Source organism: Heptranchias perlo, chromosome 5 (assembly GCF_035084215.1).
Source record: "Heptranchias perlo isolate sHepPer1 chromosome 5, sHepPer1.hap1, whole genome shotgun sequence".
Classification (NCBI taxonomy): Eukaryota; Metazoa; Chordata; class Chondrichthyes; order Hexanchiformes; family Hexanchidae; genus Heptranchias; species Heptranchias perlo.
Window position 1 is genome coordinate 92,071,928 of NC_090329.1, and position 19,438 is coordinate 92,091,365.

A 19,438-nucleotide genomic window follows, 5' to 3' on the forward strand; every position below is an offset into this window, starting at 1 on the left:
AAATATGGTTGGCCAATGTTTTTGGAGGAGGAAGTGGAGCCATTTTAGCAAAATGACATAACATAATACCGATGCACTGACCACAATTTACATTTCATTTACTTGCAAACAAGAGAAAAAGCTGCCGAGCAAGATTTCACAAAGAAATGGCTTTTCAAAATTTCACAAATGCTACTTATGCAAAATAATTCTCAGTAATTAAACAACAAAAAGCAACAAATTAAAAACATTTCAAAGTATTTCAGTACACAGAGAATTTGGGGATCAATATCAGTCTCATTCTAAAAGAAGCATTACATGCGTACTGTGCATTGTCTGACTCAATATCAGAAGTGTCAGGTCTCACTCATTAAGATGGTGGTTTAAATAAATAGGGCCAATTTTGCAGAATTTATGTTTTAAAAAAATAAACAGCTTTATATGTTAAAAGTGGGTTTTCAATCTCAGCCCTGCTCATTTGGAATTAATCAGTTTGGTTTAAAAATATGGTCTATCTTGTCATTGGTCTATAGCAATTAAAAATAAACAGTTCTATTTGTTTAAGTGGATTTGCAATCAGTCAAACACTAAGTTGCAAATCTCACTCTTAACAGCTCTGCAATGTGTCAAGGTTTGTGATCAAAAATCTCACCTCAAACAATGCTGGAAAACCTACTAATATTTTACCTGGTGGATATCTCCCTTGGTCAGCAGTATACAAAAGCGGAAACACAAAACCACTAAGATGAGGTTGGAAACAGCAGCTCCAACCCTCCTCCCTTCAGCCACATCTTGGGAAATAAGGAAGGGCAGGTGACAGAAGTGTTAGTGAGGGATCACTTTGGGACCAGTGATCATAATTCCATTAGTTTTAAGATAGCTATGGAGAATGATAGGTCTGGCCCAAAAGTTAAAATTCTAAATTGGGGAAAGGCCAATTTTGATGGTATTAGACAGGAACTTTCAGAAGCTGATTGGGAGAGTCTGTTGGCAGGCAGAGGGACGTCTGGTAAGTGGGAGGCTTTCAAAAGTGTGTTAACCAGGGTTCAGGGTAAGCACATTCCTTATAAAGTGAAGGGCAAGGCTGGTAGAAGTAGGGAACCTTGGATGACTCGGGAGATTGAGGCACTAGTCAAAAAGAAGAAGGAGGCATATGACATGCATAGGCAGCTGGGATCAAGTGGATCCCTTGAAGAGTATAGAGATTGCCGGAGTAGAGTTAAGAGAGAAATCAGGAGGGCAAAAAGGGGACATGAGATTGCTTTGGCAGATAAGGCAAAGGAGAATCCAAAGGGCTTCTACAAATACATAAAGGGCAAAAGAGTAACTAGGGAGAGAGTAGGGCCTCTTAAGGATCAACAAGGTCATCTATGTGCGGAACCACAAGAGATGGGTGAGATCCTAAATGAATATTTCACATCGGTATTTACGGTTGAGAAAGGCATGGATGTTAGGGAACTTGGGGAAATAAATAGTGATGTCTTGAGGAGTGTACATATTAGAGAGGGAGGTGCTGGAAGTCTTAACGTGCATCAAGGTAGATAAATCTCCGGGACCTGATGAAATGTATCCCAGGACGTTATGGGAGGTTAGGGAGGAAATTGTGGGTCCCCTAGCAGAGATATTTGAATCATCCACCGCTACAGGTGAGGTGCCTGAATATTGGAGGGTAGCAAATGTTGTGCCTTTGTTTAAGAAGGGCGGCAGGGAAAAGCCTGGGAACTACAGACCGGTGAGCCTGACATCTGTAGTGGGTAAGTTGTTAGAGGGTATTCTGAGAGACAGGATCTACAGGCATTTGGAGAGGCAGGGACTGATTAGGAACAGTCAGCATGGTTTTGTGAGAGGAAAATCATGTCTCACGAATTTGATTGAGTTTTTTGAAGGGGTAACCAAGAAGATAGATGAGGGCTGTGCAGTAGACGTGGTCTACATGGACTTCAGCAAAGCCTTTGACAAGGTACCGCATGGTAGGTTGTTACATAAGGTTAAATCTCACGGGATCCAAGGTGAGGTAGCCAATTGGATACAAAATTGGATTGACAACAGAAGACAGAGGGTGGTTGTAGAGGGTTGTTTTTCAAACTGGAGGCCTGTGACCAGCGGTGTGCCTCAGGGATCGGTGCTGGGTCCGCTGTTATTTGTTATTTATATTAATGATTTGGATGAGAATTTAGGAGGCATGGTTAGTAAGTTTGCAGATGACACCACGATTGGTGGCATTGTGGACAGTGAAGAAGGTTATCGAGGATTGCAACGGGATCTTGATAAATTGGGCCAGTGGGTCGATGAATGGCAGATGGAGTTTAATTTAGATAAAAGTGAGGTGATGCATTTTGGTAGATCAAATCGGGCCAGGACCTACTCCGTTAATGGTAGGGCGTTGGGGAGAGTTATAGAACAAAGAGATCTGGGAGTACAGATTCATAGCTCCTTGAAAGTGGAGTCACAGGTGGATAGGGTGGTGAAGAAGGCATTCGGCATGCTTGGTTTCATTGGTCAGAACATTGAATGCAGGAGTTGGGATGTCTTGTTGAAGTTGTACAGGGCATTGGTGAGGCCACACTTGGAATACTGTGTACAGTTCTGGTCACCCTATTATAGAAAGGATATTATTAAACTAGAAAGAGTGCAGAAAAGATTTACTAGGATGCTACCGGGACTTGATGGTTTGACTTATAGGGAGAGGTTGGATAGACTGAGACTTTTTTCCCTGGAGAGTAGGAGATTTAGGGGTGATCTTATAGAAGTCTATAAAATAATGAGGGGCATAGATAAGGTAGATAGTCAAAATCTTTTCCCAAAGGTAGGGGAGTCTATAACGAGGGGGCATAGATTTAAGGTGAGAGGGGAGAGATACAAAAGGGTCCAGAGGGGCAATTTTTTCACTCAAAGGGTGGTGAGTGTCTGGAACGAGCTGCCAGAGGCAGTAGTAGAGGCGGGTACAATTTTGTCTTTTAAAAAGCATTTGGACAGCTACATGGGTAAGATAGGGATATGGGCCAAGTGCAGGCAATTGGGACTAGCTTAGTGGTATAAACTGGGCGACATGGACATGTTGGGCCGAAGGGCCTGTTTCCATGTTGTAAACTTCTATGATTCTATAATCCTTCATCTCATTCACCCAAATTGAAGCACACAGCTTTGATCGTATGACATGGAAATCATATGACTTTGTTGACATTTCAACAAAACAAGAAAGCCTCTGTTGAAATCTCTGCTACCATTCAGAACATTACTGCCATCTGCTGGGAAAGAAGGTTAAACCCTCCCATTTAAATAGCCAGTTATATTCATATTAACTATTTTAATAGCAAATTTGTGCTGTAGCATCAAAAATATTGCCAGAGCAGGCATTCCTAAGAACTAGTTTGTGAGTAGAGATGGGAGAGGATTGGCTGCATCTATCTCAAGTGTTTGATGTGTTGTAAGAGAAAGCTCAAGAAAGGGGAAGAGGATAACTTTTTTTTTTAAACTGAGAGGAAGGAGCATTTCCACTGTATTCTCTATTTTAGTTAATAAGACAGTGTAATGTTTCCCTTTAATAGGCACTATAAAAGTATATAAAACTACCACTGATAAATGCTCCAATGTTAGCTAGCAGGCTGCAAATCTGTATTGTCGAATACGTTAGCCAATAGTCACACGTGGCTAATTGGGAATCCAGATGTTGCTAATTGTATTTCTGATTAGTAAATAAAAAAGTCAGTAATAGAGTCATTGGGCATGTGATCTCAACACTCGTTCACACAGCGTATGCATGTACATTTTAATCTTTTTGTGCATTTGTTGATACAATAAGACAAAAAGCAGAGTTTGCGAGTGTTTTTGATCGTTGATTACTTTACCTAGTTTACTGAATCGTATTAGATGTTTGTTAAGTAAATATACATGTGAAGTACATTTACCTGTATTGTGCAAGTGCATGTAAGGTGTTTTCTACTAAAATTAGTACATATGGCTAAAATAGTGTCACCTTAGCTACACCTGTGGCTAGTCAGCAATTTCTATTGAACCCTGTAGATTGAGGGTCAATGCCAGCAAAGTGACTAATGCCACGCACAGGTACAGTAAACAGAAATACTGTCTATACACATTATTCAAAGATTTGATCATAAACATCTGAAAATCACTTAAAGTTCAAGGCTATTTCTCAGTTTAACGTGCCAGCTGATGTCAGGAATATTTCACCAATTCTTGGCTGAGCCACGAAAAGAAACATCACATGCGTTAACAGATGATCGGAGTGAGGCTGGGGAATCCACATTGACAACTCTCCCTCCTTCACATAAACTTCTAACCAGTCAGAGCCATGGTGGAGGGCTCAGAACTGTCTACATGGAGGCGAGGGCATGGCCGAGGTACTAAATGAGTACTTTGCATCTGTCTTTACAAAGGAAAAAGATGCTGCCAGAGTCTCAATAAAGATATAGTTGAGACACCGGATGGGCTAAAAATTGATAAAGAAGAGGTACTTGAAAGGCTAGCTGTACTTAAATTGGATAAGTCACCCGATCTGAATGGGATGCATCCTAGGTTGTTGAGGGAAGTAAGGGTGGAAATTGCAGAGGTACTGGCCATAATCTTCCAAACATCTGTAGATACGGGGGTGGTGCCAGAGGACTGGACAATTGCAAATGTTACACCCCTATTCAAAAAAGGGTGTAAGGATAAACCCAGCAACTACAGGCCAGTCAGTTTAACCTCAGTGGTGGGGACAGAATTAACAGTCACTTGGATGAGTGTGGATTGATTAGGGAAAGCCAGCACGAATTTGTTAAAGGCAAATCATGTTTAACGAGCCTGATAGAGTTTTTTGATGAAGTAACAGGGAGGGTAAACGAGGGTGATGTGGTGTATATGGACTTTCAAAAGGCGTTTGATAAAGTGCCGCACAGGTAGGCTTAACATCAAGATTGCGGCCCATGGAATAAAGGGGGCAGTAGCAACGTGGATACAGAATTGGCTAAGGGACAGGAAACAGAGAGTAGTGGTGAACGGTTGTTTTTCAGACCGGAGGGATGGGTACAGTGGTGTTCCCCTGGGGTCAGTGCTGGGACCACTGCTTTTCTTGATATATATTAATGACTTGGACTTGAGTGTACAGGGCACAATTTCAAAATTTGCAGATGACACAAAACTTGGAAGTGTAGTGAACAGTGAGGAGGATAGTGATAGACTTAAACAGGACATAGACAGGCTGGCAGATGAAATTTAACACACAAAAATGCAGTGAGATACATTTCGGAAGGAAGAACGAGGAGTGGCTGTATAAACTAGAGGGCACAACTCTAAAAGGGGTACAGGAACAGAGAGATCTGGGAGTATATGTGCACAAATCGTTGGAGGTGGCAGGGCAGGTTGAGAAAGTGGTTAAAAAAGCATACGGGATCCTGGGCTTTATAATTGGAGGCATAGAGTACAAAAGTATGGAAGTCATAATGAATCTTTATAAAACACTGGTTCGGCCACAACTGGAGTACTGTGTCCAGTTCTGGGCACCGCACTTTAGGAAAGACGTGAAGGCCAAAGAGAGGGTGCAGAAGAGATTTACTAGAATGATTCCAGGGATGAGGGACTTTAGTTACGTGGATAGACTCGAGAAGCTGGGGTTGTTCTCCTTGGAACAGAGACGGTTGCGAGGAGATTTGATAGAGGTATTTAAAATCATAAAGGGTCTAGACAGAGCAGATAGAGAGAAAGTGTTCCCATTGGCAGAAGGGTCAAGAACCAGAGGACATAGATTTAAGGTGATTGGCAAAAGAGCCAAAGGTGACATGAGGAAAACCTTTTTACACAGCGAGTGGTTAGGATCTGGAATGCACTGCCTGAGGGGATGGTGGAGGCAGATTCAATCATAGCCTTTAAAAGGGAACTGGATAAGTACTTGAAAGGAAAAAAATTGCAGGGCTACGGGGATAGGGCAGGGGAGTGGAACTAGCTGGATTGCTCTTGCAGACTCGAAGGGCTGAATGGCCTCCTTCCATACTGTAACCTTTCTATGATTCTATAGTAATGATGGGGTCATACAATTTGAAAGCACATGCCATTTGGCCCATCATGTCTATGACAGCTCTCCGAAACAGCTATCCACTTATTCCCACTCCTCTGCCTTTTCCCAGGATACTATTAATTTTGTTTTTAATTCAAATATTTATCCACTTCCCTTTTAAAGGCTATTATTGATTCTGCTTCCACTACAGTTTCTGGTAGGGGAATTCCATGTGCTAAGAACCTTCTGGATACAAAGAAAATTCTCCTAACCCGTCTCTTCGTTTTTTATGATGTTGGTATTAAATTTATGCCCTCCGGTTACCGACTTACCAAACAGTGGAAGAGTATTTCCCTACATATCTTTGACTGGATAAATTTGTAACAGTTATGGATGTGGAGACTTAAATTTGGGTCCTACAAATCTCAATTTTGAATCACTAAGCAATTCAATGGGAGCCTTCATGAAATATTGATGCCCACCCATCACTAATTAACTGGGGAAAATTAAGCTGGCTAACCCCCACGGGCATAGTAAGAAAACAAAGCAAGCCAGTTTCTAGTAGCATCAGGTCCAAACCACAAAGCTGCCTGTAATTCCATATGAACTGGGACTGCAATGATAAGTCTCACAAAATGGGAAATGGAAATATTACACTTGAGCTTCCAACCTGCTCCATCACCAAGACCTCCTACTCCCCCCTCCCTAACCTCGCCCGTCTCCAACCCTACCTCAGTTCATCTGCTACTGAAACCCTCATCAATGCCTTTGTCACCTCTAAACTCAACTATTCCAACGCTCTCCTGGCCGGCCTCCGTAAACTTCAGCTCATCCAAAACTCTGCTGTCTGTATCCTAACTCACATCAAGTCCCGTTCACCACATCACCCCTTTGCTTGCTGACCTACATTGGCTCCCGGTCTGGCAATGCCTCGATTTTAAAATTCGCATCCTTGTTTTCAAATCCCTCCATGGCCTCGCCCCTCCTTATCTCTGTAACCTCCTCCAGCACTACAACCCTCCGAGATCTCTGCGCTACTCCAATTCTTGCCTCTTGCGCATCCCCGATTTTAATTGCTCCACCATTGGCAGCGTGCCTTCAGCTGCCTAGGCCTTAAGCTCTGGAATTCCCTCCCTAAACCTCTCCCCCCCCCCCCCCTCTACTTCTTTTTCCTCCTTTAAGATGCTCCTTAAAACCTACCTCTTTGACCAAGCTTTTGGTTACCTATCCTAAAATCTCATGTGGCTTGGTGTCAAATTTGTTTGCTAACGCTCCTGTGAAGCACCTGGGGACGTTTTACTACGTTAAAGGCGCTATATAAATGCAAGTTGTTGTTGTAGTAGTAGGGGATGCTTTAATGTGGGGGCTAAGCCACATTTGCTGGGGCAGAGTAGAAGCTCCAACCTACATCTGACCTGGGAATCTTTGATGCTGATATCAGGTGTAAAAATGGAAAAGGGCTCTATTTCTAAACACTAACATCCCTTACCTTCAGCAGCACAAAAAATTAATTAGCACAGCTCCATTCAATACAATAACCTTAATGGTTCTCTTCCTGCCAGAGCACTAAAACAACCCTAACCAAAGAAATAAATGACACACCCTGTGACTACGACCATGGTGCATTATCTCTCTTCGACCTCTCTGCAGCTTTTGACATATTCGACCACACCTCCTCCAACGCCTTTCCTGTTATCCAGCTCAGTGGAATTGCCTTCACTTGGTTCCACTCTTACCTAACCTATTGTAGCCACAGCATCTCCAGCATCGGATACTCTTCCTGCCCCATTATTTCCGTAGTCCCCCAAGGCCGCGGCCGCCTCCTCTTCCTCATCTACTTATTGCCCTTTGCCCATATCACCACAGACATGGGCTCAGCTTCCACATGTATGTTGATGACACCCAACTCTATCTCTCCACCACCTCTCTCAAACCTTCCACTGCCTGTGTTGTCAATTGTAAACAATTTTACAACACCAAGTTATAGTCCAGCAATTTTATTTTAAATTCACAAGCTTTCGGAGACTTCCTCCTTCCTCAGGTAAATTCCTCAGGTAATTCCTCTGCTTTTCCGCTAACCAGTCGTTGATGAGCTGCAATTTCCTTCAATTAAATATTGCAACAATGGAAGCTGATGTCTACCTTCTCCACCAATTTCTACCTTTTCCTTGGCCATTGCTTCAGGCTGAATCGGACTGTTTGCAATCTCAGCGCCCTATTCAACCCCGCGCTGAGATTTCGACCCCATATTCTCTCCACCGCAAAGACTGCCGACCCACCTCAGCCCATCTGCTGCTGAAACCCTCATCCATGCCTTTCATCTCGACGCAACTGTTCTAACCGTCTCCTGGATGGTATCCCATCCTCCATACACTTCAGTGCATCCAAAAGTCTGCTGCCTGTTTCCTATCCAGCACCAGGTCCCACTCATCTATCATCCCTGACCTTGCTGACCTATGTTGTCACCCAATCCCCCAACTAAATTTAAAATTTTCATCCGCTTCTTTAAATCCTTTCATGAGCTCACCACTCCTGATCGCTAATTTCCTCATGCCCTACAACTCCTCCTCCCCCACCCCCCCTCACAAACTTTGTTACTCATTAAACTGTATCTTGTGTATGCCCCCTTCCTTCACCCCACCATTTGGCTGACTAAACCCCATTCTCTGGAATTCCCTCCCTAAACTCCTCTGCCTCACCACCTCCCTCTTTAAAACCCATCTCTGACCAAGATTTTGGTTACCCTTCCTAATATCTCCTTCTTTGTCTATTAAGCCTCTGTGAGGTCCCTTGGAGTGCTTTTCTGTGTTAAAGGTCTGATATAAATACATGTTTTTGCTGTTATAATTATGGCGATGAGTCACTCACCTCATGCAGCTCTCACATACCTCCCAGCGGCCAGTTAAAAAGCTAAACTGATAGAAGAGTTGGAGCAAGTCTCCAGCAAATCCTCTCAGCCAATAAATAAAACAAAGGCCAAAGTAATAGATTGGAAAAAAGCCAATTTTGAGGGGATGAGAATAGAACTGGAAGGTGAACTGGAAATAAATGTTGACAAGAAATAGAACAGCAGTGGGAAATATTTAAAAAGGTGATGAATAGAGTTCAGGAGAAATATATTCCTCTTAAAAAAACAAGAACAAACTAGCCAATAATGAAACACCATGGATAAATAAAGAGATAAGGGTAAAACTGAACCTAAAGAAAAAGGCATACTCTAAATACATAGACAATAAAGGAGAGGATGAGAAAAGGGAACACGAAGAGGTTAGAAAAGAAGTAAAAAAAATTAGGAAAGCAAAAAGGAACCACAAAATTAAATTATCAAGGAATATAAAAAGAAATAGTAAAGTATTCTACAGACACATAAATAACAAAAGAAAAATCAGGATAGGGATAGCACCACTCAGATTTGCACAAGATAAACTCACAGGTAATGACAGCGAAATAGCAGAAATATTGAATAGTTACTTTGCCTCAGTATTTATCAGGGAGACTAACAAGATGGGCATGACATTAGAAGAGACCAAAAAAGATATAAAAACATATAAGATAGAAAGGGGAGAGATAATTGATAAACTATTCAAACTTAAGAGAGAATAAGCCCCCTGGTCAGGATGGATTGCATCCGTGCATATTAAAAGAAGTTAGGGAAGAGATAGCAGAGGCACTATTACATATATATAAAAATTCATTAGAAAAAGGAATAGTGCCAGAGGACTGGCGGACAGCTAACGTTATTCCTATGTTTAAAAAGGATGATAGAATAAGCCCAGGGAAAAATAGACCAATTAGCTTAATGTTGGTGGTAGGAAAGATAACGGAATCTTCACTCAAAGATGTAATAGAAAAACATCTAGAAAATGAAAATATAATAAAAAGTAGTTGACACAGATTTCAGAAGCGAAAGTCATGCTTGACCAACCGTGCTGAATTCTTTGAAGAAGTAACAGAAGGAGTAGACAAGGGTAATGCAGTAGATGTAATGTATTTGGATTTTCAAAAAGCCTTCGCTAAGGCACCACATTGTAGACTCATGACAAAGGTCAGAGCATACGGAGTCAGGAGACAGGTAGCAGAAGGATAGCAAGCTGGCTACAAAACAGAAAATAGAGCGTAGCATAAGGGGAGCTACTCAGACTGGCAAAAGATGGGAAGTGGTGTTTCATAAGGATTGGTGCTGGGACCACTGTTGTTCACAGTTTACATTAACATTGGACTCTGGAATCGAAGTACAGTTTCAAAATTTGCAGATAACACTAAATTGGGGGGCGCAGTTAATACAAAGGAAGAATGCACCAAAATGCAAGAGGACATTAATAAACTTGCAGAATGGTCATGCAATTGGCAAATTAATTTCAATATAGATAAGTGTGAGGTGGTGCATTTTGGTAGAAAGAATAAGGAGGCCACATACTGCTAGAAGGGTCTAAATGAGATACAGGAGCAAAGGGATATCTGAGTACAGATACACATATCACTAAAAGCAGCGACGCATGTTAATAAGGCCATAAAAAAGGCAAATTAAGCACAGGGGTTCATTTCTAGAGGGATAGAATTGAAAAGTAGAGAAGTTCTGCTAAACTTGTATAGAACCTTGGTTAGACCACACTTGGAGTGCTGTGCAGAGTTCTGTCTTCATATTATAAAAAGGATGTAGAGGCATTGGAGAATGTGAATCTTTTTTGCACTAAGATGCTATCAGAACTGAGAGGATATACTTATCAGGAAAGGCTAAACAGGCTGGGGCTCTTTTCTCCAGAAAAGGCTGAGGGGTGACCTGATAGAAGTCTTTAAGATAATGAAAGGGTTTAATAGGGTAGAGGTAGAGAAAATGATTCCACTTGTGGGGGAGTCCAAAACTAGAGGTCATAAATATAAGATAGTCACTAATAAATCCAATAGGGAATTCAGGAGAAACTTCTTTACCCAAAAAGTGGTTAGAATGTGGAATGCGCTACCACAAGGAGTAGTTGAAGAAAATAGCAAAGATGCATTTAAGGGGAAGCTAGATAAACACACAAGGGAGAAAGGAATAGAAGGCTATGTTGATAGGGTTAGGTGAAGTAGAAAGGGATTAGGCTTGTGTGGAGCATAAACGCCAGCATAGACCAGTTGGGCCGAATGACCTGTTTCTGTGCTGTAGACTCGATATAAAAACTGGGGATTCACAGAGATTTTAGCCCAAACCAACTGGCTGAACTGGCTTTATGGGGGTGAGGGTGGGATTGTCATTTGGGAGGGGGCACTGTGGGTATTTCCAGATGGCACAATCACGTTGAAATAAATGTCTTCAGTTCAACAACCTTCTCATGGTCTTTCCACAGAAGCACACAGAGAATGAATCCATTTACTTATTTTATTACATGCCAGAGAAAACTTGAATGAACTGTAAACACAGTCAACATTGTCCATAACGATTCATCAGGTGGTTTCACAACATCCGACTACTCCACATTCTTTACACGCAGTACTACTGGTACTGAGGTACAGGGGATCATTCCCAAGTCTGTGATTACCAAATCAACAAAGTCAGGTGGTGTGACATCATATACCAGGTTAAGAAGGTGCAGTTTGGGATTTTTGTGGCAGTCCTCCAGAGGAGTGCTTCCTTTCCGTGTCACCAAAAGGTCATCAGGGTCATCTGCAATAGACCATTTTGAAGATTTACTGTATTACTGTTAACTTACAAAACGTTAACACAAGTAAGAATACCAGATTGCCGCAGAAGTTTATTCACATGAAACATCAATTTCACACTGAAACATCACCATATAGTTTATCCCACTTAATTCTTGCTGCACCATAGGCGAGTTATCTTGTCTGGGTACAACTGGCCTGTGAATAAGATAACCTCTTCTGCCATAGCAGTCTTTTATTTGACCCTAGAAAACCAAGTACAAGACTGAGCAGACACAGTAATGACAAGACCAAATTTTAGTGTTCTGCTTCTTTGACAGCACCTCCCAAACCCGCAACCTCTACCATCTAGAAGGACAAGGGCAGCAGGCACATGGAAACAACACCACCTGCACGTTCTCCCTCCAAGTCACACACCATCCCGACTTGGAAATATAGCACCGTTCCTTCATCGTCGCTGGGTCAAAATCCTGGAACTCCCTACCTAACAGCACTGTGGGAGAACCTTCACCAGACTGACTGCAGCGGTTCAAGAAGGCAGCTCACCACCACCTTCTCAAGGGCAATTAGGGATGGGCAACAAATGTTGGCTTTGCCAGCGACGCCCACATTCCATGAACGAATAAAAAAAAACTGGCTGGGGAGAAAACCTTTGGAGTCACTTTTCAGCCAAGGGCCAATTTTTCCAATATTGCTCCCACCTCTAAAATGGACGAGACTTGGTAGGCAGAGGAAACCAAATAAGTGTTTTAACCTTTAAGAAAAGGAGCATAGAATATATAGAATAGTGTATATATAGAGATAGAAATATGGTTAAATAAAGTTAAAGTAATAAATATAGCAGAGGAAGACAATGGGAAAGAAGGAATAGGGGTTAGACAAGGCAAATATAAATGTCTGCCTTTAATTCCTTGAACGTGTTAATTTTAGTTAGAAAGGTTTTATAGTTCACTAATAAAGTTAATTCTGATATGAGCACAGCTAAACTATCGTACTTTTAGGGCTTGTTTTAGCATCAGCAGAGCTGAAACCTTAGTAAAAAAAAAGCTGTCATCCAAATAGTTTGGGCTGGATTCAAACTCAGGTCTAAAATTGAAAGGACACAACTGCAGACATATTTTGACACCCAGGAACTATTTTAAGTGTGGGTGAAGTGTGCTGTAATCTACAAAACACATCTTGAAGCAGGGTATATGATAATATATCAGACCAAACTACAGAAACAGAAAATGGTTCAATATTTTTAATCTTTATATTGGGCTAGAATTTGCTGTCAAAATAACAGTGAGGCTAAATAAATAATGTTATTTATGTGCAAATGCTACAGCAACTTCAGGCAAGGGGCAGATGCACGGTTAAACACGGATATCCAAAAGTTGCAGTCGAGATGATTCGCAAAAACGGCATCACACTGTCTACCTCACCATTGAAATGCATTGAATGGTGTGAAGTTGTTGTATTTGCACGGTAGATGCGAACTAAACTCGGCACAGAAAGTTAAGTCTTGTCCATTTTAGTCTAACCATTTTAACGATGTGATAAGTGTTAATTACTGCAATCAACCTCTCTGGAACTGAAAATTAACTATTACAAGTGTGGAATCTCATTCCTTCAGGTTTTAATTGTTGGAGATTTTAAAAATATAAAATTTTAAATTAATTTTTTTTAGACTTTTCCTTTCTTTTCTCTCTCTCTCTCAATACCATCTTTCTTTCCCTCTCTTTATTTCTCTTTCTGTACCTGATTTGACATTGAATTCACCCACTCTAATTTACACTTCCTTCTCAGTCTTTTCACTGTTACTTTCACAATCCTTCAATCTGATTAGTTAAGGAGATACACATTTGCTTGTCCTGTTCACTCAGATCCTAGATGCCCTGTTTCCCTTGCTGTGAGGTTATCAGCTCACACTTTCAGCAACTTGCCACACAAAATTTTTAAAGACCTAAACATGCAGGGGCAAATCTAACTAATGGTAGATGCTGTTAAATGCCCTGCCACAGCAAATTATGACCTCTTATTACAGTAGAGAAGGAAATATTCTGTGGGGAAAAAAAAAATCACTCCATTATTGTTTCTTGAATTATTCGTTTTAATTTGTCGTGCTATGGCTTGCTCCCGATCAGGGTGCAAACTTGTAGTGTTTCTGTGGTTGGGCACTAAGACATTTCTATTTTCACCCTCAGCTCCCAGCAACCTCCACCCCTAATTCCCCTCCCACTGCATGACACAGAATTTCTGCTCCCACGCTCACAAATGAAGGCCCTGATTAGGGAGGCATTCTACAGTAGCATAACTAAATAATTAGTTATTTTTCAAGTGAATAGTTCTGGTCTATTTTTTCCACAAATTGTGAATAAGGCCATATTAGTGAGCCTTTATTTAACACAAAGCTTGGAATGAAGCTTTAGAAATACCCCTTCTCCTTGTTTTGAAATTATAATTATTGTTTAAAAAGAGGAAAAGAATAAAACTTACCCAGTTCATTCGATACAAACGAATCTGTCTGAACTCTTTCACAAAACTTGTGTGTTTCACAGCACACTAGGACTGGTACATTGTATGCTTTTGCCACAAGTGCTATCTGTGATGTTCCCACACGTGACATTACATAGCCATTAGCCAGAAGGGCATGTGCTCCCAGGAACACCTTAGAAACCTGTGTAGAAAGTTACATTGAATGGTTTAATGGAAACCTATTTAGGGAATAACTAAATAGCACTTCAAATAGTAAAATATACACAAGCAGCGCAATTGACTACTTGAAGCCTGTAGCAAGAACTTTTTGGGCACTACGTAAACCGTGAACAACTTTTTTCAGTCACCAGAAACTGTGCACCCAATGTGGACTATACCATTTCTTCTGCATTTTCAGAGCTCTGATATGCCCTTTAAAGTGGGGCAAAACTGTGAAAGTTGAGCTAGAGTACTCAATACTGCTGCATTTTAAACTTATGCTAGATGACCTGTCGTAGCATTACTTACAAATAAAATTTGAAAAATAAATTCTCTCTCTGCTAGTCTCTCATTCTCTTTCCGTATCTTCTACTGTGTCCCATTTTTCTCTCCATATGGCTCACAGCTACTTTCTCTCTCGTTGGTTCTGTATCTATCAATCAACCTTGTCTCTTTTTTTGTCTCCCTTTTTCTACAAGTCTTCTCTCTCTTCTGCACTCTATGGGCTAGAAATTGGGCCGTCTAGCGCCCGTTGTTCCGGCATTACGCGGCCTCTCAAAGTGCCAAGATGGAGTCCTGGCTGCGCGCACACGTTTCTAGTGTGACGTGCGCGGATGCCATCTTGGTATAGGTATTAGTGCATGCGCAGAGAGCGCCAATGCCGGCAGCATGTAAAGTAGGGAGAAAATGCGTACAGTGTGCAACGCTGATTTAAAAGGGACAGACACCATTTTGGAACTTAACGCTCAATTCAATGCACAGTCTTAACCACGACCATCTGAACATGTCTTAGGAGTGTCTGGAGAACCCCCCCCCCCCCCGCCACAGCATTATTTAAAGGGACCATGCAGGATTTACAAGTTAGTTATTGGATTATTGTTTCTGGCTGCTAATGCATTTGTAACTGTTTTTGAAGGTCTCCTAGGCTAGAATACTAGGAGGGGACATAGCCTAACATTTAGAGCCAGGACGTGCAGGAGTGAAGTTAGGAAACGCTTCTACATGCAAAGGGTGGGAGAAGTTTGGAACGCTCTTCTGCAAACGGCAGTTGATGCTAGCTCAATTGTGAATTTTAAATCTGAGATTGATAGGTTTCTGTGAACCATGGGTATCAAGGGATATGGGGCTAAGGCGGGTTTATGGAGTTGGGTCAAAGGTCAACCGTGATCTCATTGAATAGCAGAACAGGGTCGAGGGGCTAAATGCCACTGCCACTTGCTGCCTCCTGTTATGCACTATTTTCTTCTGCAAGAAAGCAGGATGTGTGTCTGGGTGATGTGCCTGTCATAGTTGAACAGCTGCCAGTGTGTGTGGCCCATGAGTTATGGGTGGCCGGCTTGCAACAGTGGTAATGTGCAACAGTGAGGGGAAGCATCTGATTGGAAGAGTCGAGTACTGATTGAAAGAGTTTGTTGGTATGTGGGTGATGGGGGTGTAGTGTGTGCAGCAGTGGTGCAGCTGGTAGGAGATGCCACTTGACAGTTGATCTCACTCACCTTGACCACTTGTGCCAAAGCATTGAACTTCTTCCTGCACTGAGTCTACGTTCATGGTGCTACACACCTGGCATTAACTTCGTTCCCCGCTGCCTCCCACTGCCTTTTGAGCATATGTCTAGAGGGCCTCTTGCCCCCTGTGGATGTAGGATGCCCCTCCTTCTGTCCACCTCTTGCACCAAGACCTCTAGTGCATCAGCCGACAACCTTGGTGCACACACTCTCGCAGGCCTGGTACAAACTCAGATCGGCAGATTGGTGAGGTCTGGCGTGCAGATTGGAGGATGTGGGATTTAATAGGGCGCAACCTTTATTCAATGTTTTAACATAACTCATCAGTTTGTAAAGACAGGGACGGGACCCTGCATCTGTGTTTTACGTGTGCAATGTCTGATCTCCGTTCAGGCAGCAGACTGTTATTTTCAGCAAACAGGTACCAGCTACCTTTAAGAGATTTTAAGAAACATCCTCCCTTTAAGAGATTCAGGCTCCCCCTGCTGTTGGAAGGTGCGTATTTCATTAAATCCGCATGTCAGGCCTGGTTTTTAACGCTGCTGTCAGCTAAGTACTCAGTCTGGACGAAAGGCTTGTCCTGCCTGCATAAGAATCACTGGGCGAGGGTTAGTCGTGGATCGTGCTACCCACGTCCGATTATTGGCTTTGTCCAATTTAACCTCCTATATCTCTTACTTACTTTCTCTGTGTACATTTTTTATTTTTCTGTGCATCTCCTGCTCTGTATCTTTCATACATTTTATCTGCTTATCTCTGTCTGTCTCTTTCATTCTTTCTCTCAGCCCAAAGAGACCTGGAGCCAGACTCAAGGCTTAAAACTTCTGGTGACCATACAAATAATCTTGTCCTTCTCTATCTATGAAGTCACAGTCTAGTTGAGCATCAGCCTAATTCTCATACTCTCTTCAGAAGAGCCTAACCACCAAAGCAACACTTTGGGCCTGAGAGGAACTACTGAGAACCTACTGATGGGGAATTAGAAAAATTCATAGAGAAGGTCTTCCTTGGCACTTCTCCAGATGAAAATCTTTCAGTGCCAAGCTGAGGCTTAGTAACAGAACAGAGGCAGATGCTGCACTTGGGTCCAGGCTGAACAGAAGCCATGGCAAGGTCTGGGAGCCATGCAGGGGTGATGAGGTCAGCAGTGAAGGCACGAGAGCAAGGAAAGGAATAAAAGACATTGTAGGATTGTGAGCAAGTGAGAGGCTGGGCTCAACACTGCAGAGCGAGCACTAGGCAGGGCCTGAGGCTTAGCTGCAAGCAAGATTCCTGGGCCTGGAGAAAGGAATCTGGGCACTAGGATTGAAAGGGAGCTGAGGAACTTGTGTGAAGCCCGAGAGGGAGCAAACAGAAGCTAAGGCCAAGCCCAGGATCACAGCACAGACCGAACAAAGTGGGCAAAATGAGCAGAATAGCAGATTAATAGAGGAGGAAAATGGAGTTCTGTAATAGCAGCTAAAATCTTACAACACTCCGACTAGTCCGTGCTGAGCATATGATCAGTATGGACCAACCAGAAACATTACATGCATACTACAGCATTGGACACAAAACTTTTAATACCTAGAGAGTTTTAGTGCCACCTGTGTTTTTAGTTGTAATAGGAAGATTGAGGATTTATTCAGTAACATGGTGCCACCAAAGTCAATGCAGCAAAGTTTTCCATTTGAAAATTTCTGTTTTCAACATCTCAAAATCTTACTTTGAGAAAATAACCTAGCAACAACCCGACATTTCAAATTATTTTAATAACAATTTCTCTTGCCTGTGATGCACAATAAGAAAAAAAAAATCAAAATATATGGAAGGATCTATTTACAATATCTGATCTAATAGCTCAATGAAGACCAGAAATATTTAAGAACTGAGAGTTTTGAGCCTCACTAAATTGTAAATTTTCCTTGCAGTTATTTTGAAATCAGCAAGAAAAACCTGAAGTGCAAAACACGACGGGACAGAAGGAATTCTTATTAGCTGCGCACAGGAGTGTGGGGATTCGATTTTTCCATTGAGCGTCTTTCAAAAGAACCAGTAGAATCTCATGTTCTCAGCTCTAAAAACAAGGCAGGCAAAGTGCTATTTCACTTGCAGCCAAAAGAGCAAGAGACAAAAGTGCAGCAGGAGATCCATGTGCTATTAGTAACACTGACAGCTATACTAGGTTGAAGAGTTACCACCAGCAAAGGAGCGATGTGATGAAGACTCCTGATTTGTTGTAATTTTTATGATTCTATAAGTCAATGGGATTCAAAAAAATGGACTGGAAGGGTAAATAATCTGTCAATAACCAAATTTTATATAAAATTTGCATTGAAAGCTCTTTTTTTAAAAAAAGCTGTTTGCACCTACTTGTTTGTTCTATCTATTTTAACAACAATTTCTCTTGCCTGTGATACACAATAAGAAAAAAAAATCAAATATATGGAAGGATCTATTTACAATATCTGATCTAACAGCTCTCTAATGCACTGCCTGAGGGGGTAGTGGAGGCAGATTTAATCATCGCTTTCAAAAGGGATAAGTACTTGAAAGTAAAAAATTTGCAGGGCTCCGGGGATAAGGCGGGGGAGTGGGAGTAGCTGGATTGCTCTTGCATAGAGCCAGCGTGGACTCGATGGGCCGAATGGTCTCCTTCCGTGCTGTAACCTTTCTATGATTTTATCCATGATTGTTGGTCACTGAATTATAGAGAAGTTAGAGCCTAAAAGTGCTTTTACTAATGCTAATTCAGTTCTTTTACAATCATTAACCTGGGGTCCTTTAGCATCAACTAGGAACTAGGTATGTTAACTCAAAGTAGTCAGTGTCAGCCTCAGTAATTCTTCCAAACCATACCAAAACAATGTCACTTGCACTCAAACAACCAAACTGGATTAAATAAAACAAAATATTTTCAAGTCCTATACTTCCCCATGATCCTACGTACTGAATTGAAAAAAATTATTTGAATTTTAAAACAGGCCTCCAATGGCAGGACATCCTAAGCAGAAGAGGTAGTCGCCTTTTAAGGGATAAACAAACAGGTAATGAAGGGAATTTACAAACACACCTCAGGCAGAATGTAGGACACAGCACTAATCAGAACATAGGTGCAGCGAATCCCATTCCGTACTAGTCTCCGGAGTGTCTCTCTTCCTTCCAATTTGGGCCGGCTGTCTACCACTACAACCTTGAACTTTTTTCTCTTGTGGGCATCACAAAGGATGGAGCTCACTAAAGAAGAACTGAGAAAGAAGAAAAAAAATTGTGACCTCTTCAAAAAGAGAATACAATTTGAGATATGGTACAATGATTTACAATTCAGAGTTGCTTCAAACACGATGTACCCTGTCATTTTCCAGAAAGTTTAATTAACTTTGCTCAGACCAAGCGATCTTGCTCAATATTCCCAATTTGCACAGTAAAACTTTCCTTCATATCACACATTATTTCCCCTCCCCCCATCAGTGCCAGCCCTCCTGCCAAAAAGGTGGACAGCTGACCTGTTTCCAGATTATTGATGCCACTCAGTCATTAAGATCAATGCTCAGTGAAATGGAGTAGGATACATGCCTAATTGTCCACTTTTCACTGAAGTGTGCAAATGTCAGAAAACACACAGTCTCCAAGCTATAACCACTGTATATTCTTCATTTCCTGA

At 41.7% G+C, this 19,438-nt stretch overlaps 1 protein-coding gene across 3 annotated transcripts in view; it reads right to left on the reverse strand.

Moving 5' to 3' along the window:
• Positions 1-11,316: 11,316 nt before the first annotated feature.
• eif2b4 (eukaryotic translation initiation factor 2B, subunit 4 delta) overlaps positions 11,317-19,438 on the reverse strand; it is a 69,413-nt gene continuing 61,291 nt past the window's right edge. For all 3 annotated transcript variants that reach the window (XM_067984797.1, XM_067984795.1, XM_067984796.1), the window contains 3 exons: positions 18,848-19,022; positions 14,090-14,270; positions 11,317-11,615 (listed from right to left, as the gene is read on the reverse strand). In XM_067984797.1, the coding sequence (XP_067840898.1) occupies positions 11,419-11,615; positions 14,090-14,270; positions 18,848-19,022 (553 nt within the window). In that variant the 3' untranslated portion in view covers positions 11,317-11,418. The remainder of the gene's footprint in view (positions 11,616-14,089; positions 14,271-18,847; positions 19,023-19,438) is intronic.